General features: G+C 51.6%; 2 protein-coding genes across 4 annotated transcripts in view; one reads left to right on the forward strand and one right to left on the reverse strand.

Annotated features, from left to right (window-relative positions):
* The window catches only part of Exoc3l2 (exocyst complex component 3-like 2), a 31,521-nt gene extending 16,582 nt beyond the window's left edge, over positions 1-14,939 (forward strand). Inside the window, 6 exon segments of one of the 2 annotated variants that reach the window (NM_001432576.1) lie at positions 614-724; positions 3,816-3,951; positions 7,273-7,395; positions 7,798-7,953; positions 9,744-9,865; positions 13,019-14,939. In NM_001432576.1, the coding sequence (NP_001419505.1) occupies positions 614-724; positions 3,816-3,951; positions 7,273-7,395; positions 7,798-7,953; positions 9,744-9,865; positions 13,019-13,310 (940 nt within the window). In that variant the 3' untranslated portion in view covers positions 13,311-14,939. 2 annotated transcript variants of the gene reach the window in all.
* Positions 14,940-25,323: 10,384 nt separating this feature from the next.
* Positions 25,324-27,699, reverse strand: Bloc1s3 (biogenesis of lysosomal organelles complex-1, subunit 3). 2 transcript variants are annotated; one of them, NM_001401248.1, is given in 2 exon segments: positions 25,324-26,806; positions 27,631-27,699. In NM_001401248.1, a coding segment is annotated over 1 exon segment (588 nt). In that variant the 5' UTR covers positions 26,798-26,806; positions 27,631-27,699; the 3' UTR covers positions 25,324-26,209.
* Positions 27,700-27,762: the final 63 nt, after the last annotated feature.

The raw sequence follows: 27,762 nt of genomic DNA on the forward strand, positions 1-27,762 counted from the left end.
GATTTAGCTCAGTGGTAGAGTGCTTGCCTAGCAAGCACAAGACCCTGGGTTCGGTCCCCAGCTCCGAAAAAAAAAAAAGAAGTAGAAAGAACAGAAAGGAAACAATAATCTTGGGAGGTGTGGTTCAGCGCTTGAACGAACACTTGCATAGAATCCCCCAGTGAGGAGCTGGGGGCGTGGCTCAATGGTATATATATATATATATATATATATATATATATGTATGTGTGTGTGTGTGTGTGTGAATATATATATGTATGTATCATATAGATATAGATATAGATATATGATGCAATTAGGGTCTGGGGGTGTTGCTCAGTTCTTTTTTTTTTTTTTTTTCCGGAGCTGGGGACCAAACCCAGGGCCTTGCGCTTGCTAGAAGCGCTCTACCACTGAGCTAAATCCCCAACCTGTTGCTCAGTTCTAAACGGGTTGCCTGGCATGTAAGAATCTTGGGTTCTATCTCCAGCACTTGGGGTGGGTGATTGGAAATAAAAAAAGGAGGTTCAGAGACGCAGGGAGCAGGATCCTCTTTAATTGATAGTCTGAGTACGGGGCATGGACCCTGACCAGCAGGCTGTCTCACCTGTGTCATTGCCCTCTCTCCTGTCAGCTTCCAGCAACGAGTGGAGCGATTTCACGAGAACCCAGGGGTCCGCGAGCTGCCCTCCGACACCTACATCAGCAGGACAATCTCGATGGTCAACTGTGGGCCCCCCCTGAGGTGAGAACTTCCACGGGTGACAGTGAATTGAGGGAGGCCCCTGGGTGGGTAACATTAGGCTTGAGAAGGAGCATGGGTAGAACTATAGAGGGGCTGGTATCTGGGGGAACCTTGGGGAAAGCCATGGCTGCCCAGATTGCGGCACTCATCCGTGTAAGGAGAACATTGATGTGTTAGAATTGGAGACATATAGAAACTATGCTCAAAGAATGATGACAATATCGCTCGTGAAGGCCTGAGTGTGGATCTCCAGCAGTCACTGTAAAAGCCGGGCATGGGGACGCACATCTATAATGCAGTGCTGGGATGGCCCAGCAGAGTCCAGAAACTCTTGTCTCAAATGATAAGACCGGGGCTGGAGAGGTGGCTCAGCTGTTTTCCCAAGGGACCAAGGTTCGATTCCTAGTACCCACGTTCCCAGCTTCCAGATCCAAGGAATCTGACGCCTTCTTCTGGCCTCCAAAGGCACAAGACACAGAGGCAGCCATGGATATCCATGCAGGCAAAACACCCATACACAAAAAAATCTTTTTTTTTTTTTTGGTTCTTTTTTTCGGAGCTGGGGACCGAACCCAGGGCCTTGCGCTTCCTAGGTAAGCGCTCTACCACTGAGCTAAATCCCCAGCCCCCAAAAAAATCTTTCTAAGCAATAGAAGAAGACAGAAGACACCTGACAATCACCTCTGGTCCCCATATATGCAAAGAGGCAGACAAAGAAACACACACACACACACACACACACACACAGTATACATATTGTATAAATGTTATATGTCTTATATATAGTATATGTTGTATATATATACTTTGTGTGTATGTATGTTCATATATATACACATACCACCTTTATTTTCTATTAACTTGCTTTAAATTTAATTTTAATTTGCATTTAATTTTGAGACAGAGTCTCTTTATAACTCTGACTGTCCTGGAATTTACTATGTAGACCAGGCAGGTCTCAAACTCACAGAGATCTACTCTCCTCCACCTCCCAATGCTCCGACTAAACAGATGTGACCCAATGCCCAGTCACATATAATTTTAAATTATTCACTTGTAGATTAGGTTTAGTACAGGGGTCTCGTGTGTCCCTGAAAACAACCTTAAATTTCTGATCTGCGGGGTTGGGGATTTAGCTCAGTGGTAGAGCGCTTGCCTAGGAAGCGCAAGGCCCTGGGTTCGGTTTCCAGCTCCAAAAAAAAGAACCAAAAAAAAAAAAAAAATCTGATCTGCCCGCCTCTGCCTCGAGGCGAGTCCCACCTTACGGGCATTGGTTATCTATGATCACACCTGGGATAAAACCCAGAGCCCAGAGCCTGTGTTCTTAGTACACACGGCCACTGAGTTGCGCTTCTTACATGACTTTTATGAAATTGGGGATTCAGATCAGTGAGATGGATTCTCAGTGGAGAAAATCACTTGGAGCCAAACCTGGTGACCCAGAGTTCTGTCCCTGGGACCTACATGGTGGAAGGAGAGAACTGACTCTTTCGGGACGTTCTCTGACCTTCACACATGCACGGTGGCAGACACGCCCCTACAAAGGATGGTAATGATGATGATGGTGGTGATGGTGATGGTGGTGGTGATGATGGTGATGGTGGTGATGATGGTGATGGTGGTGATGATGATGATGGTGGTGATGGTGGTGATGATGGTGATGGTGATGATGATGGTAGCGGTGATGGTAATGAATGAACAAGCAATGAGAAGCCTCTTTACCCATCCTGGCCCCTTTGGAAGAAATCAATATCATTAGTATTACCTGCATGTATTCTGACAGATAGGTACATTTTCCGTGCGCTGAGAAACATAAGTGGAGCTGGTTGTGGTAGCTCACACTTTTAATCCCAGCACTCAGGAGGAGACGCAGGTGGATCTACACAGTGAGTTCCGTACCAGCTCGGGATAGAGAAACCCTGTCTGAGTGAAGAACCGTCTGGAGACAGTTCACCCTGGGAGAATCGGGCAGATGAGTGAGGCAGACTAAAGGCTCCTGGAGTGGTCATCTTCATTCAGAGCATCAGCATTTTAACTTCTGAGGGCTAAGGGGAATCACAGGAATAAAGTCTCCAACCACAAGGACAAGCCACATGCGTGGTCAAAGCCTGTTTTTCTAGAGGCACAGTAGTGGATATCAATAGCCAGGTGTGGGAAATCCCAAGTGGACTCTGTATTCCCACTGCACCTGGGAGGGGCATGAAAGCACAATCCAGAACAATGCCGTGCTGGTTTTTATTTGTTTTTTTTTGTTTTGTTTTTTTTTTGTTTTTTTTTGTGCTGGTTTTTAAAGACACCGAGGTCACAAGACCCTTGTCCTGGTTTCCTAGAGCTCTCTCACATTCTCCTCCACAGCATATGGAATTAAATAGTTTACTGTGTGCACACATCTATTGCTTCTTGTCTGTTTTTTCCCACGGATGGCAATCCAGTACAAACCGAAGCAGGCTAGACAAGAGTTTTGCCCTCGGATTGGATGGACCTTTAATCTCTTTCTGTCTTACAGAAAAAGATTTACTTCACTCCTTATGTGCATATGCCTGTGTGTGTTTGCATGTGTGTATATACGTGTGGGTGCATGTGTGTGTGCATCTGTGTATGTATGTGTGTGTATGTGTGTGCATGTGTATGTGTGCATGAGTGTGTGTATGAATGTGTGTATACCTATGTTTGTTTGTGTGTGTATGCATGTCCATATGCACATGTATGCATATGCACGTGTATGTGTGTATGAGTGTGTGTATACATGTGTATGTGTGTGTATGAGTGTGTGTATGCATGTGTGTGTTTGTGTTCACACATGTGCATGTGAGTACAGTCCTCTCAGTGGTCAGAAGAAGATGTGGGGTTCCCTGGAACTGGAGTTACAGATGCTTGTTATCTGCCATGTGGGTGCTGGGAACCAAACCTGGGTTCTCTTTACCACTGAGCCACCTCTCCAGCCCTGTTGAAGCTAGTCTTAAGTCATTCTGTAGCCCAGGCTGACTTTGAACTTTGCATCCCCATGCCTCAGCCTCTTCTGTAACTGAGATCACAGCATGGGTGTTCAGGTTTTAGAAAACCTTGACCCTGAGCCTGTTGGTCTTCACAGGTCTCTGGCTGAGCGACTGGCCAGGGTGGGGCCCCCTGAAAGTGAACCGGCCCGGGAAGCTTCAGCCATCGCTCTGGACCGTGTGACCCGACTCTGCCATCGTGTTCTTGCTGAATTGTTGTTCCAGGAACTACAGGTGACGGGGGAACTGGGGTGCTGTGCCAGGGTGGGTTGACATCACTCTCCACGCACCCCCAGTTCCTTCTAGCCCCACGACTCAGTGTTCGGGAAGCAGGAAGGACTGGGGATGATGCCGTGTTAGAACTGCTTAAGGGGAGAAAAGGGGGGCACAGGAAGGAAGAGGTGGGAGGGTGTGGCTGAATGGAGTGGACAGAGAGCTGCCAACATGATGGTTTGAGTAGTGCGTTGCCTTCCGAGGTCCCACAGATTCATGACCCTATGCCCCCGGGGCTTCTTTAAATGCCGTGGTGGGAGGTGAGGTAATAAGATGGGTAAGATCCCCTGTTGGCAGCAGGGAGGAAAAGCCATTCCCTAGGTGGTATGGACAGACCCTGTGACCCCCTCTCCACTGACAAGTCATCCTAGGCTCCCGGTTCCCTGATAGAAAAAGCCAGAAGCCTTGCCATGGCCCCCAGCCACCCTGGTCAGCTGTTCTGAGACCTCATGTCCTCCCATCGCAGAGCCTCCATACCACTTACACCAGAACACCTGCTCCTGAACACATTCCTGCCTCGGGGCCCCAGGCCTCGGGGGTCCTCTGCTTGGGTGCCACCCCTGCCTCAGAACTTGTGGCTCCTCCTCCTTGATTTTTTCAAATATTTAACTCAAAAGCATCTGATTGTCCCACTTAAAATACAGTACCTTGGCTACCCGGCCATAGTGCCATACACTTTTAATCTCAGCATTTGGGAGGCAGTTTAAGGCCAGGGTAGTCTACAAAGTGAGTTCCAGGCCAGCCAGAGCTATGGAATGAGACCCTTTCTCTGCATGCATACATACATACATACATACATACATACATACATACATACATACATGCACACATACATACACACATACATACACACATGCATAACACACTCATACATACATACATACATACATACATACATACATACATACATACACACATACATACAACAGGCTGGTGACTTGTCACGGGGTGTGCTTGTGTAAACTTGTACTTCCAGCTACTAGGAAGGCTGAGGCAGGAGGATGCCTTGAATCTAGGAATTCTGAGTCAACCTACCCCACGTAGCTCCACCCGATCTGCTGCAGAAGGGGAAGGAAGAAGGTGAGGAAGGAGTCCAGGAGAGTCTAGTACTGATTCCCTGTTTGTTTCTCTCCCAAAGCACCTGACGCAGCAGGATATGCCAGACCTTTGCCTTCCTGCCCCTTTAAGGAGCTAGGGACCAAGTTCAGAGTTTCCCATGCTAGGCTGGTGTTCCGCCACTGAGCCACGCCCCCAGCCCCTCCCTGGGGATTCTAGGCAGGGGCTCTACCACTGAGCCACGCCCCCAGCCCCTCCCTGGGGAATTCTAGGCAGGGGCTCTACCACTGAGCCACACCCCCAGCCCCTCACTGGGGGATTCTAGGCAGGGGCTCTACCACTGAGACACGCCCCCAGCCCCTCCCTGGGGATTCTAGGCAGGGGCTCTACCACTGAGACACGCCCCCAGCCCCTCCCTGGGGGATTCTAGGCAGAGGCTCTACCACTGAGCCACACCCCCAGCCCCTCACTGGGGGATTCTAGGCAGGGTCTCTACCACTGAGCCACACCCCAGCCCCTCCCTGGGGATTCTAGGCAGGGGCTCTACCACTGAGACACGCCCCCAGCCCCTCCCTGGGGATTCTAGGCAGGGGCTCTACCACTGAGACACGCCTCCAGCCCCTCACTGGGGGATTCTAGGCAGGGGCTCTACCACTGAGACACGCCCCCAGGCCCTCCCTCGCTGGGGGTTCTTGGCAGGGGCTCTACCACTGAGACATACCCCCAGCCCCTCCCTGGGGATTCTAGGCAGAGGCTCTACCACTGAGCCACACCCCCAGCCCCTCACTAGGGGATTCTAGGCAGGGTCTCTACCACTGAGCCACACTCCAGCCCCTCCCTGGGGATTCTAGGCAGGGGCTCTGCTACTGAGCCACACCCCAGCCCCTCACTGGGGGATTCTAGGCAGGGGCTCTACCACTGAGCCACATCTCCAACTCCCCCACCCCATCCTGCACCCCCTTCCTCCCCACATCCCCAACTGAATCCCTGTCTCATTGTGTTGACCAGGCTTGGAACTCAGAAAAATCTACTTGCATCTGCTTCCTCAGGGCAGGATTAAAAGTGTACATCACCATGCCAAGCTTGATTCCTTTTTTGATGTTGTGGGTAGTTGGGATAGGGTCTCACTATGTAGCCCTGGTTAGCCTGGAACTCACCATGTAGCCCAGGCTGGCCTCGCCCTTCCCAGTGTCAGCCTTCTAGACATGAGTCTGTGTTCCCAGAGAGGTCCTTGGCCTTCGAGTTACTCAGTTTTGAGATAGGAAATGAAAGGCACAGCAGGTCTGAGAATGCTGATAGACAAGAGGGGAAGGGAAGGAGCGGGGTTAGGAGATAAGACTGGCGTGTGGTCTCCGAGGAGGCAGAGCAGAGAAGGAGACCCATGGAGTCAGACAGAGCAGATGTGACAACTTAGCCTGTACAGGTGACTGAGTGGATATGTGTGTGTGAGTGTGCCTGTGCGTGCACATGCACAAACGCTGGTATATGCCAGACATGGTGGGAACCTGACCCTCTCCCTCCCCTACTTATAACCTACTGTGGTCCCCTGTTTGGCCAAGGGGAAGCCTACCCCCCACACTCCGGGAGGCCAGCCTCACCCATTCTGTTGTGCAGCAGTCAGGACTTGGGGGTCACACAGCTCCCCAGAACACATGTATGAAAGGCAAGGCAAGGCCTAATTCTTCATTATCACATGGTGTAAAGCCCTCATGAGGACATTGAGGGGCTGAGGCAGGAGGATTCTAAAATGGAGACTAGATGCAAATGGTCTCTCTGGCCACATTTGATCTCTGGCCCAGTTTGTACAAGCTCATGGCTATCGGAACTCTACGCCTTTGAGGGCTCCTGGCCCTCCTCTTCCAGCCTCTGTCTAATATCCTTAGTCCTGAACTGTGCATTTACCCCTCCAGGAAGCCGTTTCTGACACTGTGCCCTGACGGTCTGTAAATCCCAGCAGTTCAGGAGCTAGGTCCTCAACCACCACGAGGGCCTTTGATTTCCCTCGGGAAAAGTCTAAATAAAGTGCCCTCAGCCCATCGTGGCGGCACTTTTAATCCCAGGATTTGGGAGATGGAGGCCAGGAGATCAAGAGTTCAAGGCCAGCCTGTACTAAACTCATCAAAGTCGGGAGTGAGGGGTGGGGGGAGGTGGGGAGAAGAGATTTTCCTAAGTGTGGGAGGGTAGAGGGAGGAGGCTGAAACCTCCCTTCCGCACTGTCCTACCCAGCCTCATTTCAACAAGCTGATGCGCAGGAAGTGGCTTAGCAGTTCGGAAGCTCTGGATGGCATCGTGGGCACGCTCGGCGCCCAGGCCCTGGCCCTGCGCAGGATGCAGGATGAACCATACCAGGTACGCTGATGGGAGGGGATGGAGGTGCCCAGAGACCCTACCAAGTGGAGGGTCGCTTTTCTGGAAGCACATAGGTGGCTCCTTCTCCGGGTCTGCAGAAGGAGGCATGGCCCTGGAAACGGGTGCAGGAATAGTTTGGGACCTCTGCAAGGAAGAGTTTGGGAAAGCCTGGGGTGTGGCACACCTTAGGGCGGGTGGCGTGTGTCGGATCTCATTAAGGGTTTGGTAGGATGAGGGGATCGGAGTCTGACTTTATTGGACGGGGCACTCCGTGAGGAGGGGAGAGTTCCCATCGCGTCAGGAGTGTCCCGCCTGTGTGGTCAGAGCGTGAAACGGGGGTCCCCTGAGAGCCTGTTGGGTGGGAGCGATCTAGAGCGTTTCCGGGTCTCCCACTGTCCCCAGGTTCTGGTGGCTGAGCTGCACCGGCGGGCGCTGGTGGAGTACGTGCGGCCACTGCTCCGCGGGCGCCTGCGCTGTCGTTCTGCGAGGACCCGCAGCCGCATGGCCGGGAGGCTCCGTGAGGACGCGGCACAGTTGCAGCGGTTGTTTCGGCGGCTGGTGAGTGCCAGGCTGGGCTTGGTAAACCAGGGGGTGGGGAGGGAGGGCAGGGGGTGGGGCTGCCAGGAGTGGGGAGGTCGCTTGGCTTCCAAAGCAGGACAGGGAGGGTTCTTGGAGAGAGACGGTCCACAAAAGCTGGGTTCGTGATGATGCACACCTGACACCCAGTACTAGGGATGCTGAGGCAGAAGGATTGCTAAGTTCAAGACAAAGAAGACCGAAGGGGGTGGTAGCGCTGGAGAGCCCTAGCCACTCGGGTTCAATTCCCAGCCCTCACACCGCAGCTCACAACTGTCCTTAACTCACCCAACACTGCATTCTGACTTCTTGGGCTCCAGGCATTCACACAGTGCACAGAGAACACCCATCCATTGAAAAAAGTTTTGTTTTGTTTTTGAGATGGTCTCCCTATGCACCCCTGGCTGTCCTGGAATTCGCTATGTAGACCAAATTTACCTCAGATTCAGAAATCTGTCTCCTGAGTACTGGGATTGAAGGTGTACAACCACTATAACCAGCTAAAGTGTTTTTAAAGAAAAAAATAATGCCAGCTATGGTAATCCTGTAATCACAGAACTGGGAAACATGTGGCAGGAGGATCATGATTTAGAGGTCAACCCGGTTTCCATATTGAGGTCCAGGTCAGTCAGAACTATGCAGTGGGGCTATCCCAAAAGCAAACAAACAAACCCCAAATCTTTCTGAATCCAAGTGTCACCAAATCTAAGAATTTGAAGTCCCAAATCTTTCTTGTCTCACTGTCATGGGCAGGGCTGCAAGGGTGGCCCGGAACTCACCAGCGGCTGCTGTAGGGATTCCTAGCCTGTGTGTCCTTGGGAGTTTACAGTCTCACTTATTGAAACATTTTCAAGATAATTGTTGGGAACTTACAGGCAGCCTAGGGAAGAGAACAGGACATTTTAGCCATGCTTTCTGAATCATGACACCACCACCACCACCCGGACCGAGAACCCTGCACAAGCTGGCCCTCAATCCCCACCCGGAAGAGCTCTATTTTACACCCCCCCCCAATGAGGAGCTAACCCAGGGCCTCAGTTTATCAAGTGTCTGTGCCCTAGTTCTTGTTTCTCTCTCCCCCCTGCACCCTCCCACACCCCTCCCCATCCCCGGAGCTGAGAACCGAACCCAGGGCCTTGCGCTTGCTCGGCAAGTGCTCTACCACTGAGCTAAATCCCCAACCCCTAGCTCTTGTTTCTTGAGAGAGCCTCTGACTACGTAGCCAGTCCCAAATGCCCCTGCCTCTGTCTCCTTAGTGTGGGCATTTTTGTTTAAGTTTGTTTGGTTTTGGCTTTTGGAGACAAGGTCTCACGCAGACTGGCTTCAAACTCCTTATGGCTGAAGATGGCGAGCTCCAGATCCCCCTGCCTCCACCTCCCACACACTAGGATAGGTGTTTGCTACTAAACCTGGATGGAATAGCTTAGGGTTTTGTCGTTGTTTGTTTGCTTGTTTTGGAAGACCTGTGGCTCTGTAGACCAAGTTGGCCTCGAACTCACAGAGATCCACCTGCCTCTGCCTCCCCCGAGCTGGGATTAAAGGGCCATTGCCCAGCCAACTGGCAGATTTTAAGTCCTTTACCCAGTCTAGGATTAGATTATATAATGGGTTCTCCGTTATGCGAGCAAAGGTTGTACCTAATACCTTGCCGGTCTGCCGTCTGAGCCCTTTTATTCATGGGGAAGACTACAGAGCTAGGCATAGCTCAGCACGCACAGAGTCCTGGGAGAAGGGGCTTGCACTGGGTGACCCTGAAGCCCTTGTTCCCACAGGAGTCCCAGGCTTATTGGCTTGACCAGGTGGTGCCACACTTGGCCGAGATCCTGCAGTTGGAGGACACTCCGAGCATCCAGGTGGAGGTCGGGGTGCTGGTGCGGGACTACCCAGACATCAGGTGAGGTGCAGCCAGCCCCGGTCTCCTTGGCATCCGTCCCAGCGTTTCCTGGCCCGCGCCAAGGCAGGGTGGCGGCGGAGAGCGTGTCTGACGGCTGTTTCCTGCTGGGACCAGGGCATTCTTAATACGATTTCCCTCCTTCTGCCGCCGCCGCCACCGCCATCAGGGCTCGCAAACAAACAAGCGGCCACAGGAAGCCGGGGCAAGGGGGGCGCAGGCCGCCCGGCGGCAGGAAGGGCTGGCCCTGCAGGGAACCGCCGGGGACGCGGGGGGTGGGGGTGGGGGGGACACACGGGCATGTGGGCGCAAGCTAGGAGGACAGCAGCGGGCACGTCCAAATCTAGGTGGGCCACTTCCTTTTGACCAGACCTTCCCTGTCTGCTGCCCAGGGATGGTAATACCCTGATTGTGAGCTGGTTGTGGGAATTGCACCTTCATCATTATCTAGGACAGTTTGACTGTAAAAGCTGCAGTCCAGCCAGGGTGTGGTGGCACACGCGCCTTTAATCCCAGCACTCTGGAGGCAAGAATGAGGTGGATCTCTGAGTTCTAGGACAGCCTAGTCTATATTATCAAGTTCAGGACAGCCAGGGCTACATAGAGATCGGGGGGGGGGGGGGGGGGAGAACTGACTGACTTTGATAAAACTTAATGATAGCTAGTTAATGTGGCTAATAGGCAGTACAGCACCTTCCTAAAACCCCCAGGGAGGGGCTGGATGGCTCAGTGGTAGATCACTCATCATACACAAGATGCTGCGTCCCATCTGCAGTCCCACAGGGGGATTGTGAAATGGTAAAAGTGGTTTTTGTTGGTGGTGGTGGTGGTTTTTTTTTTTTTTGTTTGTTTTGTTTTGTTTTGATTTTGATTTTTAAACATGTAAACTAGCTTACCTGTAGAATGCAGGGTCTCACAATTGTCAAGTGACACAGTCTGGGACTTGAACCCAGGCCAGCAGACCTGATTTCAAATCCAGGACAGGACACTGTCACCTGAGATTGAGTGACAGACAGTGGTGTAAGGAGGTACCCATGGGACGAGTGGTTCCTGACACTGTGGTGCTGTAGGGGCAGTAGACGCACAAGAGCAAGGCCTAAGTGCCAGGTTTGGAGACGTGGAGTCAAGGGAGAGGATCTGTCCTGGAAGTATACGGGATTACAAGGGTTCCCAGCGTTCTGAGGGGGGGGATGTCTGAAGTTGAGTTAGAGTTCAAATGTAGGCTAAGTGAATGGTCCAGTGAATGGAACCTGGCTAAGCTGCTCTTATCGATAGCTGTGTGTGTGTGTGTGTGTGTGTGTGTGTGTGTTGTTGTTTTTTTTTTTTCTTTTCTTTTTTTTCGGAGCTGGGGACCGAACCCAGGGCCTTGCGTTTGCTAGGCAAGCGCTCTACCGCTGAGCTAAATCCCCAACCCTGTGTGTATTTTTTTATTTCATTTTTCTTTCTTTCTTTTTTTTTAAAGATTTATTTATTCTCTATAAGTACACTGTAGCTGTCTTCAGACACACCAGAAGAGGGCATCAGATCTCATTACAGATGGTTGTGAGTCACCATGTGGTTGCTGGGAACCGGACTCAGGACCTCTGGAAGAGCGGTCAGTGCTCTTAACCACTGAGCCATCTCTCCAGCCCTTGTTTCATTTTTCTAAGACAAGGTTTCTCTGTGTAGCCCTGGCAGTCCTGGATCCCATTCTGTAGACCAGGCTGGCCTCGAACTTGCAGAGTTCTGCTTCCACCATGCCTTGCCTCTTTATTCTTATTTATTACTTGGGGAGGGGGAGCATGTGTGCCACAGTGCATATGTGGGAGGGCAGGGGACACCTTGCAAGAGGTCAGTTCTCTCCTTCCACCATGTAAGTCCCTGGGACTGAACTTGGGCCTTCAAGCTTGGCAGCAAGCACCTGGAGACATCTTGCCAGCCCTGGTTGGGGATTTATTTGTTTGGAGGCAGCCTGGATCGTCCTCCAGTGATCCTCCTGCCTCAGGGCTGGGATCACAGGTGGGGTCTATCGCAGCAGCTCTGGAGGTTCGTTGTGCTTCAGGGATGTAGAACTGAGGTGGTATTGCTGGGGAAAGTAATAGCTTGGATTTAGGGCAAGGTCTTGTGGAGTAGAGGTGCTTTTGAGCACAAAGATGATTAGACTGGCATGGAATTTCCAGAGGTGCCCCCGTTGGCAGGCTGTGTTAGGAGTGGAGAGAGTATTCTAGGGGCTGAAAGCTGGAGAATGATCTAAATGAAGAGACGGTGAGGTTTGGATGTCAGTGGTGGGGAAGCCTCCAAACCAGACCTGCAGAAGGAGAGGGTTAGGATTTAATGGGGTGATGCTCTTGGGCTGAGTGAGGCCACTGGGAGGAAAGGGATAAGGTTTGCTGCAGCATCTGCCAAGTGGGAGAACATCTGGACCAAAATTAGGAAGTAGCAGCTCGCGTGTGTAAATCTACCTACTCAGGAGACTGAGACGAGTGAATTAGAAGCTCAAGGCCGGTCTGGACAATTTAGTGAGAACTATCTGAAAATAAAACTTTAAAAAAGGGGGCTAGACGGGGCTGGGGATTTAGCTCAGTGGTAGAGCGCTTACCTAGGAAGCGCAAGGCCCTGGGTTCGGTCCCCAGCTCCGAAAAAAAGAACCAAAAAAAAAAAAGGGGGGGGGGCTAGAGATAAGGTTCAGAGGTAGAGCCCCTGCCCAGAATCCCCCAGTGAGGGGCTGGGGGCGTGGCTCAGTAGTAGAGCCTCTGCCTAGAATCCCCCAGTGAGGGGCTGGGGGCGTGGCTCAGTGGTAGAGCCCCTGCCTAGAATCCCCCAGTGAGGGGCTGGGGGCGTGGCTCAGTGGTAGAGCCCCTGCCTAGAACCTCTTAGGTGTGAGATTCTTGCTTCAGTCTCCACTACTGTAAATGTTCTATGAAAGGAGACTCAGGGTGAAGATTGAAAGCTAAATTAATGAGGAAAACAAAAAAAGTTTTATCACTGAGCTTGGAGGTGAGGGTTCTAGACGATTCTACATGGAAATTTTGGAAATGTCTGCAAACGATAGGGACAAGATGACACCAGGAAATGAGACAAAGTTCCAGAGTTCAAGCGGGGTACGCTGATGGGCTGCGTACCTGTCTGGGTCCCAGGATCCTCATGTACCTTGGTCCTTCTCTCCTCTCCCAACAGGCGGAAGCATGTGGCAGCCCTCCTTGACATCAGAGGTCTTCGAAACACAGCTGCCCGTCAGGAGATCCTGGCGGTGGCCCGGGACCTGGAACTATCTGAAGGTGGTGCCCTATCACCCTCTAGGGACCGTGCCTTCTTTGCCGACATCCCTGTGCCCCGCACATCTTTCTGCCTCGGTCTCCCTCTCTTCTTGGGACGCCTCCCAGTGTCCCGGCTGGCCAGGCCCAATCTGGCTTGTCTGCCCCTGCGGCCTCGTCCTCCATCACCAGTTAGAGCCCGAGCTGATCGCTGAGGGGCCCAGTGCCCATGTTGCTGCTGATACACCCTCCTCCCTTCCACGTGATTCCCTGCCTGAGACACCGATCTCTGAGATGGGAGGGTCCTTAGATATCCCACCCAGCCCGGAGCATCCCCTCCAGAAGGGAAACTGAGGCCAGAACGAGCAAAGAGCTCCCCAAGGCTTCCAGGGTCATTCCCGCACCCTCCTCCCTCATAGGCCAGCATGGCGAGGAGCCTTCTGGAAGGCTCTACAGAAATATCCCAGCCCCACCTCCTTTCCCCTCACCTCAAGGTCTGGCCCCAATCCAACGTATTAAGGAATGGTAGATACTTAGAATAAAGAGGTTTTTATTTAACACTAGGAAGGGCTGAGTCCCAAGTGCAGGGGCGGGAAAACAGGGCCCAAGGCCAAGCACTCTTTTGCACACACCCAAGGCCACCAGGGCTGGGGTCCAACTCCTAGGGAAGCCACAAATGACCAGATACTCCTTAGTTGCCCGTTGATACCAAGTCCTTGAGCTGTGGCTCTGAGGCCGGCCCTTGTCTGTTCTGAGTCAGATAACACTGTTTTATCCATCCCAGTGTCTGATGTTCTGGGTCTCCTGTTGCCACCTTGACACAGCCCTCCCACCCATGCTTAAGGAGTGGGGGGAACCTTGCCCAGAGAGGAAGGAGCTGGGGGGTTGGGCTGGCGGCATCCAGGGCGCCCTCCTGGATTGATGCAGGAAAATCTCAGGGTGGGAAATTTTCCAGCCTCTCAAGCCGGAGCCCAGCCGGATCCGAATCCCCACAGAGCCCTTGAGGTCACCTCCCTGCTGACCTCTGCCCCTCCGGCCTCAGCTGGACAGCTCGTGATGGATGCTTCCTGGTCCAGATTATGTTTTATTTTATTTTTTCCTTAAGAAGTCAGAAAGAGGAGGCAGCCAGGGGTCAGCACAGGGGCCGGGGTTGGAACCTCACGCACGCCTGGACATTGGCAACAACATGGCGGCTGTAAGGCTCTAGACCCTGAGCCTCCTGGTGCCCTCAGTCTCTGTGCTGTGCTTCCTGTCCCTCCTGGGAAGTTGCTTAACTTGTCTTTGCCCAATGCTCCTCCTCCTTCCTTGACCTTCTGAGAGTGTCACTGACGAGCAGGAGAGGGGAACTGACTGCTTTTGTGGGCACTTACACAATTACACATGTATTTAATCTCGGTGTGGTTATGCCCTGTCATTTTCTGACTTGTTATCCCCGTCACTCAAAAGCAACTTTCTCGTCAGGCTTGGCCACAGAAGGGCTGTCATCCCAGCAGTCAGGGGCTGAGGCACTTAACTTCTGTTCAGTGTTGGGTTAGACTGCCTACATCTCAAGACCCCACCCCACAACAAAAGTGTGGGGGATCGGGCAGGGGAAAGGCCACGTTGCCTGCCGCCACGCTTAATAGACTAAGCCTGATCCCAGGACCCACATGGTGGAGAAAACGAGGTCCTAAATGTCTTCTGACCGACACCCCCCCCCAAAATAAAATGGAATAACAAAGCAACGTACAGTCCCAGTGCCCTTTTTTGAGTAAGGTCTCTCTCTGTAGACCAGGCTTGCCTTGAACTCAGAGATCCACCTGCCTCTGCCTCCTGAGTGCTGGGATTAAAACCCTGCATCCCCATGCCTGGTTTCTGTGTCTTATGTATTTACAATCAGACCCCTCCCTGTCTCCCAGACCAAGCGTATTTTAGCTTTGGTTTTGTTTTTTCTTTCTTTTTTTTTTTTTTTTTCTTTTTTTGGTTCTTTTTTTTGGAGCTGGGGACCGAACCCAGGGCCTTGCGCTTCCTAGGCAAGCGCTCTACCACTGAGCTAAATCCCCAACCCCGGTTTTGTTTTTTCAACTGGAGTCTCAGGTAGCCTCTGCTGGGTTTGAACCCACTAAATCAATGAGGGTATCCTTGAACTTGAGCCCCCCCTCTCTAATTTATTCTTTTATGAGTACACTGTAGCTGTCTTGGACACACAGAAGAGGGCATCAGATCTCATTACAGATGGTTGTGAGCCACCATGTGGTTGCTGGGAATTGAACTCAGGATCTCTGGAGGAGCAGTTAGTGCTCTTAACCACTGAGTCATCTCTCCAGCCCCAAACTTGATCCTCTTACAAGTGCTTGAATTACTAGTGTGTGCCAACACACCTTGTGTAGGGCTTTATATACTAGGTAAGTAAGTACTCTCTCTCTCCTGAGCCCTAGAAAATACTGATTTTTTTTTCTTTTTGAGACAGAGTCTATGTAGCCATGGCTGTCCTGGAACTCTCTGTGTTAACTAGGCTGGCCTCAAATTCAGAGATCCACCTGCTTCTGCCTCCCAAGTGGGTATTAAGGGTGCCCACCACCACCACACCCAGCTAGAGTGTGGTCTATGCTATGTAGCCTAAGCTAGTGTAACTCAATTCTCCTGCCTCAGGCTCCCAAGTGCTGGAATTATGGACATGAAGCCCCTCTCCCTTTTGAGACAACCCCATATGTGGCCTTGGCTAGCCTGGAGCTCTTCAGCCACTGTCTGTGAGGCCCAGCTCTGTGCAGCCAGCCCACTGTACTCAAAGTTGAAACCGCCTAAAGGTCCAGTAACTGACATACGGGTAAACAGAATGGGCACATATGTGCGCCATGGAGCACCATTTGTCTAAGAGAAGTGACAAACCAGGGGTGAGCATAGCAGCACGTGTTTAAATATCCAACTTGAGGTGTTTCAGCAGGATTACGAGTTGGGAGCCAACCTGATCTACATAATGAGTTCCAAGCCAGCCTGGGCTACAAGCTAGACCCTTTCTCAAAACAGAAAAGGGGCTGGGAAAGGATTCAGGGTTAAGGGCCTTCGCCACTGTTTCAGAGGATCAGAGTTCGGTTCCCAGCACGTACACTGGGCAGCTTGCCGCTGTCTGTTACTCCTGGTCTAGAGGATCCAGAGCTCACACACACAGACAGAACACAAATATACACAACGTAAGATTACATAATCATTTTTTAATTGTCTGGAAAGATGGCTTGGTGGTTAAGAGCATTTCTTGCTCTTCCAGAGGACCTGGCTTTGGTTCCAAGCACCCATGTGGTGGGTCAGAACTGCCAGTAACTCCAGTTCCAGGGGACGGACCCAGCTTTCGAACCTCCTCAGACACTGGGCACGCATGTGTAAATCTGTACTTGCTGGCCCAACACATAAAACGGAATGAATGAATCTTAAAAATTTTAAATGATCCCTGGGCCATGGCAGCGCACACCTTTAACCCCAGCCCTTGGGAGACAGAGGCAGGCAGATCTCTGAGTTCGAGGCCAGCCTGGAATGTGAGTTCCAGGACAGCCAGGGCTACACAGAGAAACCCAGTCTCAAAAACAAGCAAACGACGACAAAAACCTGTTAAATAACAAGTAAATCGTTGGGGTTGGGGATTTAACTCAGTGGTAGAGTGCTTGCCTAGCAAGCGCAAGGCCCTGGGTTTGGTCCCCAGCTCTGAAAAAAAACAAAAAAAAAACAAAAAAACAAGTAAATCGTTGGGCTGGGGAGATGATGGCTCAGTGGTTAAGAGCACTGACTGCTTTTCCAGAGGTCCTGAGTTCAAATCCGAGCAACCACATAGTGGCTCACAACCATCTGTAATGGGATCTGATGCCCTCTTCTGGTGTGTCCAAGACAGCTACAGCGTACTTATAAATAATAAATGAATGAATGAATAAATATATAAATCTTAAAAAAAAAGAGTTCTTTAAAAAAAAAAAACCAAGTAAATCATTAAAGAGAGAGACTGAGAGAGATCAGTACCAGATACAATTAGGATTAGCCTTGAAACTATCACACCAAGAGAATGAAACTGAAGAAACCAGACAGAAGCCTGGGTTTTGGCTCACAGGGACCCGACCAAGGCTGTCAGACTAAGCGGAAGGGGGAAGACGTTGGCCTCTCAGCCTTCCTCTCTGACTGGGTTTCAGATCACAATCATTCACTCTGTCAACAAACTGGAGCCAGCATCCAAAGACAGCTGGGGGCCAGATGTACCATGGTGCCGGAGGCTGAGGTGCTCCGGAGTTGAAGGCCAGCAAGTTCAGTGGGTACACCCTGACCTCAGATCTCCCAGGGAGGGGCTGGGGGTTGTGACCAGGGTTGAACCCCTGGGTTAACATCATGGTTGCTGGAGGGAATCACAAAACACCAGCAGGCAAAAGGTACAGTGGGGGGTCTGAAGGGGTCCTAAAGGGAATACTGCGTAAGTGTTTAAAGATTAGAGACCAGGGCCTGACGGAGGCCCTTGCTGCCTCCTGACAACCAGCGTTTGGTCCTCAGGATTTGACAGGCAGGACGGAACCCTCACCAGGTTCTGTGCTTTCTATTGGAACATCCAACAAGCCAAGCTACTTCCATAGCCAGGCAGGGCAGACACGAAACATCACCACAGCTGGGGTACTTGAATGCTAGCCTTCCCTTACAGAGGAAAGGTAATGGGACCCCCACCCCCACCCCGAGAGGCCAGCAGCCCCTCCCAGCCAGTTGTATACAATTCTGTCCTAAATGCTTTGGCCTCAGAGAGACACATATGGCTGGAAAGGGCTAGGGGGTGGGGCTCCATCTACACCAAGCTGCTGCCCGCCTCTCACCCCTCACCCCTGCTCCGCAAGGAAGCCTTATATCTATCTGGTTCCCCAGGTGAACTTTGGCAAAATGTGCCTCAGTTTGTCACTGGGACCTTGGTAGGAAGTAGGCATGGTTTACGATTCCCTTACGGAAGAAATTTTAGAAACACCTCCACTTGTGTGCTTTCACTAAATAAACAAACAAACACCCTTTCCCCACAAGAAGATTGGAAGTGGCCTTGCTGGGTTTTTGTTTTGTTTTGTTTGTTGTTGTTTTCTATATATGTGAATGCACTGTCTCTATCTTCAGACACACCAGAAGAGGGCATCAGGTCCCATTACAGATGGTTGCGAGTCACCATGTGGTCGTTGGGATTTGAACTCAGGACCTCTGGAAGAACAGTCAGTGCTCCTAAATACTGAGCCATCTCTTCAGCCTTCCTGTTTTGATCTAGAATGTTCACCAACTTCCCATCTGAGGGGAAAGTGCGTATGTCACTGTTTAAGTCCACAGAACCCTAAAGACACTCCCCGATGTTTGCCCTCGGTGCCCTTCAGCACACGGGCGGAAGGAGGGGGGAGACCACCTTTCAGGTCGTGAGGTAAGTTTGGATTCAGAATCTTTGGTGATCCATACCCGGGTGAGGCTGGCCTCGAACCTTCTGATTCTCTGGCCTCACCCTTCCTCAGTTCACTGCCTGGCTTCTGCTGTCTGGTTTGTTTTTCATTTATTTATTCGTTATATATCGGCTGAGATCAGAAATGGTTTCCTGTGGGCAGCTCTCTCTTTAATCGTGTGGGTCCCAGGAATCAAACTCTGAACATCAGGTTTGGCTCTGCCTTTACCCACCAAGCATCTCAACATGCTGCCCCCCAGCACAGCACCCCCCCTGCCATCTCACACACACACCCAGCCACCTCTCACACACACACACACCCCAGCCATCTCATACACACACCCCACCCATCTCACACACACACACACCCCACCCATCTCACACACCCACAGCCATCTCAAACACACCCCACCCGACTGCAAGGCCCCCCATCAAGCCACCTCAGCCCCCTCCCCACCCCCCACCAAGTCATCTCCCAGCTCCACCACCCTCCTCATCCCCACTCCCCCCTCCATCCATCTCAAACCCTCCTCTAACCCCTCCACCGCCCCCTCCACCAAACTATCTCAACAGCCCTCCCCCTCACCCCTCCGCTGTATCATGCCTCCCACCCCACCAAGCTGTCTCACCACCCTCCAACAAGCCCTCCCCTACCCCCTCCCCTGAGCCATCTCACCCCAAGCCCCCCTCTTCCTCTTTTCTTTCTCATTTAGTTTTATATAATTTCTTTCTTTCTTTCTTTCTTTCTTTCTTTCTTTTTTTTTTAACTTCCTTTTTGACCTCTGGGCTATTTACTTTGCAAATACTTGCGGTGTTTTGAGATATCCTCTTGATTTTGATTTCCGCTTTGGTAAGAGAAAATACTTCATGATATTGCAATCTTATAAACAGTATCTAGAGCCACCGCTTGCTCCCCCCGCCCCCGTCTTCCAACTCTGCCCTTTACATATTTGTGTTACATTTTTATTTATTTGTGTGTGTGCAGGAGTGTATGCCACAGCTCATGTAGGGCGGAAGTCAGAGAGCGGGAGTTGGTTCTCTGTTTCCACCACGTGGGATCCGAGGATCCTGCTCAGGCCTGGCGTGCTGGCAGGCGCCTTTACTTACTGAACCATCTCGATGACCCAGTTAAACTATTTTTTAAAAGCGGGAGACAAAATAGGATGTTCAGACATAACAAAGGGTTGGGAACATATCTGCAGCTATAGCTCATAGAATGCCACAGGAAGGCCTAAGGCAGGGGGAAGTGCTACCAGATGGGAATGGGGGCGCCCAAGACACGACAGCCCTGTGAAGACACACAAGCCCATCTTCAGTCTTCGATTTACTTACATTTCTTTATACAAAATTGATTATTTACTGAGAAACTCGCGCCTGTTGCCCGGCACTCAGGGGCTGAAGTGGGGTGAAGGGGAGAAGCACTTGAGGAGGCCCAGAGCCCACGCAGGGAGACTGCAGCCTCGGTGTCCTGAGGTTCCCCTCCCCTGTGTGAGTCACCGCTATGTCCCTGTGGGTCGGTCATCTTTGATCAGTCATAGACAGAGGCTATGAACTCCAAAGGAGCGTCTAGAAGGTCAGACCAAGGGCCTTAGCGGGTGAGTCACAAGTGTGAGGACCTGAGTTTGAATCCTCCCAAGAAAGTACATACAACCAGGCATGGGGCATCTGTGAGCAATACTCCTTTAGTGAGACCTGAGACTCCCCGGGACTTTTGGTTCAGCTAGCCTGATGTCCGCAGCAGTGAACTAGAGACCCTGTCGAAAACAAGGTAGAAAAAAACCAACACCCAAGGCTGTCCTCTGCCCGCTACACAGGCACAGAGGCACAGAAAGTACCAGCACATTCACAGATAGACACAATATCACACACACACACACACACACACACACACACACACACGCTCACACAATCACACACACATATTCACACACACACAACCACTCATACTCATACACACTCCCACACACAACCACACACATTCACATTCACACACATTCACACAGACTGATACATACATTCACATACACTCACACACACAACCACACACACAAATGTATATATATATACATGCAAACACATATACATACACATACATACAGTAACACACATGCACATACATACACATTCACAAACACAGAGATACAGTAACATATACAAACAGAATACATACAAATACACACACACATACACACATACTAAATCTTTTTATTTCTTTTTTTTTTCTTTTTTTTTCTCTTTTCGGAGCTGGGGACCGAACCCAGGGCCTTGCGCTTGCTAGGCAAACACTCTACCACTGAGCTAAATCCCCAATCCCTACTAAATCTTTTTAAAAACAGATAGGTAGTTTTCTAGTTGCCTCCAGCTGCTGCTCTCAGTAGTAAACTAGTTTAAAACATAAATATCCTCCTGGGGCTGGAGAGGTGAGTCAGCAATGAAGAGCATTGGCTGCTCTTCCAGAGGACACTGGTTCAAGTCCCAGCAATCCATGGACATTTACAACATTTACAACCTCTGTAAATTCCAGTCTCAGGAGATCTGATGTTCTTTTCTGGTCTCCTCAGTCATCAGGCAAGCATGTGGAACGAACACACACACACACACACACACACACACACACACACACACACACACACACAGAGAGAGAGAGAGAGAGAGAGAGAGAGAGAGAGAGAGAGAGAGAGAACATTTTAAAAACTGAAGTAAGACCCAGGAGTGGTGGTGCCACCTCTAATTCTAGCTCTCGGGAGGCAGAGGCAGGCGGATCTCTGAGTTTGAGGCCAGCCTGGTCTACAGAGTGAGTTTCAGGGTAGCCTGGGCTATACAGAGAACCCTGTCTCAAAAAACCAAGCATATATGCATGTAGATAGATAGATAGATAGATAGATAGATAGATAGATAGATAGATAGGGTATATACCCATGTGTTATGTTATGTATGCATGCATGTATGTGAGATATATATATATTAGAATAGATATAATAAAAATAAACTGAGATTTGTGGTGGCACAGGTCTATAATCCCAGAAAACAGGGAGTGAATGACAAGGATCCTGGCCAGCATGGAACATGAGACCCTGCCCTTGCCCCCTCCAAAAAAAATTCCAATAAAAATTTACATCCTCCATAAACTCCAGGTGGCAGTACTGTCCCCCACCCCAGGTAAGTAATTCTTGAAAAATTGGAACCAGAGACTATGGAAGGGTCAGAACCAAGGTAAACTGTCCCGGTGATTTTCCCACTGGCAGCAACAGTGTGTCTTCTCAGGATTTCCAACAGAGGGCAGCAGAGAGCCAGGGAGCAGTGCAGATAGCTGGGAACTTTGAGGTTAGTATCACTGGGTACTGGCTTAATCACACCTTGGAATCTACGGACATGCCTAGGGTGCTTGCTGTGCTCACTGTGCAAGCGAGGCATGCTGGGTCACCGAAGCCACCCAAGGAAGATCAACTCAGAGCACTGTGCCCACTCAGGAGACTGGCATGGCATGAGATGGAGCTAGCTCAGGGCCTCTGAGAGATGTGGACATAGATCTCCAAGTACCAGATGAAGTCAGCAAGTACTTTGAGTAGAAGGGATAGAAGCGGGAGGTTCAGGCCCTGGACCCCACCCCTGTCTCCACCTAGTACCTACCCCTAGCCTCTGGCCCCAGTTACATTCCTGCACTGATAAGGGGTTCTGCCTGTGGCCAAGCTCACCCCTGACCTGGATGTACCCAGGTCCTGGATGGAGACAATGTCTGGCCTCAACCTCTGTATGTGTGTGTGTGCACACACATGTGCGCACCGTGTATGGACAAGGTGTGCATGCCCACATGTGCACACGTGGATGTCAGAGCTGACTGCTGAGGTCCCCTTCTGTTGCCCTGCATTGCCCTTAGCCATACTGTTTTGAGATGGGGTCCACTGAACCAGACACTTGCCTTTGCTGCTAGGCTGGCTGGCCACAAGCTCTCAGGATCTGCCCGTCTCTGCCGCCCCCAATTTGGGTTGCAGGCACGCACGGCTGTGCCTGCCTTTTTCTCTTGTGCATTGCGGGATTGGAACCCAGCTTCACACGTATCCAAAGCAAGAGCTCTGAGCCACGGAACCACTGTCTCAGGCCCCTGCCTCACCTTTGTCCTTGAGCAAATGAGCACCCTAGCTTTTGACTATCTCCTGGAGCGGTCATGCCTGTTATCAATCCAGCGCTTGGGAGGCCGAGGCAGGAGGACTGCTGAGAGTCTGAGGTCAGTTAGGCTACACAGTGTATTGGAAGGCTACACAGTAACATACACAGTAACATACCAGGACCCTGTCTCAAAGCCAAACAAGGAGCTGGAGAGATGGCTCAGTGGTTAAGAGCACCGACTGCTCTTCCAGAGGTCCTGAGTTCAAATCCCAGCAACCACATGGTGGCTCACAACCATCTGTAAAGAGATCCGATGCCCTCTTCTGGTGTATCTGAAGACAGCTACAGTGTATTTACATATAATAAATGAATAAATCTTTAAAAAAAAAAAAAGCCAAACAAGACTCCACGGCCTCTCTCCATGGCGCTCATGTGTATGCTGTGGAAGGAAGACAATATGAACAAGGTAAGTGCTATGGTGGCAACTGTCGTCATTTCTTTTCCTCCAATAAAATGCCTGGGGGCTGTTGTTTGGTTTCCGACCCGGGGACCAGGGACTGATACTCATATTTTACCAAAGCAGAGCTGGCCTCCTACTTTTCCCAGCATCCCTCAGTCCCTACCTGGCACACTCCGCCCTCTACCCTGAACTTCCCAGCCTGGGGGCTGGGCTGCCCTTCCTCCAGAGTCTCCCCCCTATATAACCCAGATATTTTGGTCCCTCCTTCTCTCTCTTCCTGTTTTCTCCCGTCCCCTTCTCCTCCCGCTCTCTCCATGGTAACTTCCCTTGCCTTAATCTCTTGGGCCCTTGGACTCACCCTAGAGCAACCTCTCCCGGTAAACCTGCCTTTGAAATAATCTAGTTTGGTTTGGATTGGCTCTCGGTTTGAGGGTGCAGTCCCACATGGGGGAAAAAGTCCAGGTGAGCGGAGCTTGAAGTAGTCGGTCACATCCGGTCCACGACAGGAGGCAGAGAAAGATGAGGGCAAGGTGCCACTCAGCTCCTTCTCTAATGGAGCAGAGGGAAGTAGGCAGATGGTCCTGCTTCGGCTGAGGAGATGAGCCAATCCCCTCAGCCATGCCCAGAGGCGAGTCTCTGGTTCATCCCAAATGTTGTCAACCAACTGCAACTCTTAGGGAAACCCACAGGCATGCTCCTGCCCGTGCTTTCTCTCACCATCACGCTTATGCTCTAGACTGGGATTCCTTCGATAAGTGAACTGGGGAGTTGCCTAAGCTTGAGTTCAGGTCCCCAGCGCTCATGTAAAGCTGGGTGGAGTGATGCATGCCTGTAACCCCCTGATCCCAGAGGGATGGAAATGAGAATCCCAGGGACTCTTGGATGGCTGGTTGGTCCAGCTAAAACAAGGAGCTGCGTGCTCCCAGAGCCGCAGCCCTGTGAGGCAGAGACAGGAGGAGCCAGGGGCTGCCTGACCTGCAGCATTGTCTGGCTTTCCTGAGAGGGCTCCCAGCTCAGCCAGTCCAGCAGGAACCCTGAGCACTGGGCTTGGTGAGAGACCGTCTCAAGTAATAATGATAACGACAATTAATAACACCAATAACATGCAGACTGAGGATGGTGTCCCTGTCAACCCTATGCTCAAAGTCCTCCCTTGGGGAGATGAATCAATGTCGGCCCCTCCCCTACAGCCCCAGTGACAAACCCAGACACTGGTCCACCATAGTTAATCCAGGGGAACCAGAGGCTTAGTTACAGAGCAAGGGTTGGGGGTTGGGGGTTGGGGATTTAGCTCAGTGGTAGGGCGCTTGCCTAGCAACCGCAAGGCCCTGGGTTCGGTCCCCAGCTCTGAAAAAAAGAAAAAGAAAAAAAAAAGGAGAGCAAGGGTTGGGGGGTTACAAACAGGAGTGGCTCCACTGGAAGTTATACACGCAGTAGGGATGGCTGCATACACGGAGTCCCCTCCCTAGTCCTTTCCGGGCCTGTAGACCTCTACCCGCTCCTCTTTGTCCCCCCTCCTTCTAGGGACCTCAAAGGCCAGCAAGCCTCTCTGTGGTGGTCTTTTCCCCGAAGCTCAGCAGAGTGAGCTTCTGGAGAGGGCAGCCTTGCACATCACCTCTGTCATATACAGGCCCTCTCATACATGAGCACGGCTGCTTACATATGCACACAGGTCTGCACACCCAGGCACACCTACCTGAGCACACAATACAGGCACACCTGCTTAGACACAGAACATCTACACAGGTGCAGGCACACCACACCTGTTTACATACACATGGACACACCTGAACGCGTAGGCACACCTACACATAGCACACGTACTGGGTAAGCATGCCTGCCAATACACACACACACACACACACACACACACACACACACACAAACTACAATCTTTTTTCTTTTTTTTTTAAATTGATTGTAGCCCTGGCTATTCTGGAACTTGCTCTGGAGAACAGGCTGGCCTCAAACTCAGATCTGCCTGCCTCTGTGCCAGCCGGTGCTGAGACTGAGGTGTGGGCCACCACTGCCTGATACACAACAGTTATAGGTTTTGTTTTTGAGGAGGGGAGATGTCTGGGTTTTGTGTTTGTTTGTCTGTCTGTCTGTTTTCGAGCTGAGGACCAAACCCAGGGCCTTGCGCTTACTAGGTAAGTGCTATATCACTGAACTAAATCCCCAACTTCCACCCCTAATTTTCAATAAAAACCCTGACTCTAGTTGACTTAAGAACAAAATAGCATGTCAGCAGGTAGTGAGAAGTAAGAGGGTACGTTTTTAAAGGGGACAGAGATATCTAAGGATGTGCTAGTTTCTTTGTTTCTTTTGGAGAAGGGTGGTACTAGGACTTGAACCCAGGGCTGCCCACACTAGGCATGCACAATACCACTCACTGAGCTAACGGCTCACCCCACCACCCAAGTCCCTTCCACATACGGTCAGAGAATCCTCATTAAGACGGAGACAAAGGGAGTGGCCAAAAGAGTAAAAAACCAAGACCCAAAGAAACTATTATCCTTGGTGCCCATAGAGGTCAGAAATCCAAGTCCTTTTACCATCCAGAAACAGACAAAGTGAGTGGTAAATTTGTATCTGTGGAGTCATCTCCTATAACGATCAAAACACGAGGGGGCGCTGCCCCAGACCCAAACGCCTGAGAGTTAGGGTCACTACCCAGGCCTAGGTTGGTCTGCATCTGGCCACAGTGGTCTGTGTGTAAGAGGGGTGTGTAAAATGAAAGTATCCTCGGATCAGGGGTGATCATCATTTAGGGATGGAAACTAGAGGGACGCCCCCCCCCAAAAAAAAGCCTAGACTAGAGAGGTTCAAGAAAAGGAAGCAAACCCCAGCCTTGCCTAGGAGAGAAGCTCAATTTAGGAAATAGGACCAAAATGAAGGGGTGGGGGCTAAACCACTTGATAGCCACAGAACCTGGGCCGAGTCTTGGGTTGGGGATCCCAGAATTGTGCTAAGAATTTAATCGGGCCAAACCAACGAAGATGCTTCGGTTGGCGTTAACCAAACGTTAGTACGAATTGGAGGCCTCGGTGATCCAAGAACAAAGACAGAGTCAGATGCCACAGGTGGTACTAATGTCCACCAAGAGGCAGAGTCAGGTGGGGGGGACACAGAGTAACAGCCTAGGCTCTCGGTCCCGGGTCCTGCTCGGGCTCGATGCCCGGCACCCCTCGTATGTCCGGCAGCAGGCGACAACCAGCCACAATATCCAGGCGCTCCGCAAGCGCGCAGAGGTCTCCGCGCGCCAGGCGCACGCTGTGGGCGGCCGCCAGCCCGATGGCCTGGGCAGCTGCCAGCCTCCCGGCCAGGGCGGCCACATCGCGACCCGCACGGCGGTACACGCCGCTCACCGCAGCCGCTACGTCGTGGTCCAGGCGCGTCTGGCTCTCAGCCAACCTGAGCTGCAGCAGAGAGCGCGCAGGCGCTAGGACAGGGGTCTCCTCGGTGCCCCACGCCTCCACTGCATCCCGTTGCACCACGAGGGGGGGCAGGTCTCCCGGCGCGACCCTGGGCTCCGGCTCAGGCTCGGAGTCGGTCTCCGCCGCCTCCCCGGCCACCCGCAGCCCAGTGGGGCGGCCGCGTGTCGGGCCCGAGGGACCCAGGTATAGCTCCTCCTCGGATGATGATGCAGACAGCTCCGAGTCGGTCTCCGCCGCTTCCCCGGGCACCACTGTTCCCGGCCTTCTCCGCCGACCTTGGGACGACGCCATGGCACGGAGCTGGAGAAGAGGAGTTGAGCAGACGTGAGGTCCTGAGTCCCAGCCCCTTTACCACCACCCCAGCCAGTCCTGGCTCGGCCTCAGTTTCCTCTTGTATACACATGGGTTAGAATTGTGCGTCTCGGGGTTGGGGATTTAGCTCAGCGGTAGAGCGCTTGCTTAGCGAGCGCAAAGCCCTGGGTTCGATCCCCAGCTCCGAAAAAAAGAAAAGAGACAAAGAAGAAGAAGAAGAAAAGAAAAAAAAAAAAGAATTGTGCGTCTCTGTCATTCGTGTGCACGCCGGGGAAACCGAGGACCGGCTAGGAAAAGCCTTGGAACTAGGTCCCGCGACATAGTTCAGCCGGGGAAAGGCTCTTGCAGCCAAGTCTGACGCCAAGTGTTTGAACCTAGGACCCACATGGTGGAAGGAGCGAACTGGAGCCCGCAAAGTTGTCCTCTGACTTCTACACGCGTGCTGTGGGACGCATGCGCACATATGCATTAAATAATGTAAAATAATAATAAGGCCTTTAATTCCCAGCACCGGAGGAAAGACAGGGAGATCTCTGTGAGTTCGAGATCAGCCCGATCTATAATAGTGCTAGGCCATCCAGCACTACATACATAGTGAGACCTTGTCTCAAATTAATGCTGACAATAATAAGTTTTAAAAAGCTTTGCAACCAAGAGTTCCCCGAGTCCGCCAGCACAGGCCACACCCTCCACTGTCCTCCCGGCCAGCTAGCACTAGGCCGCATCGGCACCGGGGTGAACACCGAAAGGACGACCGCTCGAGGGGGACACTTAACTAGAGCCACCGACACCAGAGTCTCGGAAGGCCATACCCGGTCTCCGAAGCTCCGAGCCCGAGGGATCCGCCGCCTGGCGGAAGTGAGGCGTTCTCTTCGCGTAGCGTCACGTGAGTCGAGGTCTGGCCAATAAGGAAGCGGCTAGACAAGTCGCTTCCGTGTTGTGGT

This window comes from Rattus norvegicus, chromosome 1 (assembly GCF_021556685.1).
Source record: "Rattus norvegicus strain SHRSP/BbbUtx chromosome 1, alternate assembly SHRSP_T2T, whole genome shotgun sequence".
NCBI lineage: Eukaryota > Metazoa > Chordata > Mammalia > Rodentia > Muridae > Rattus > Rattus norvegicus.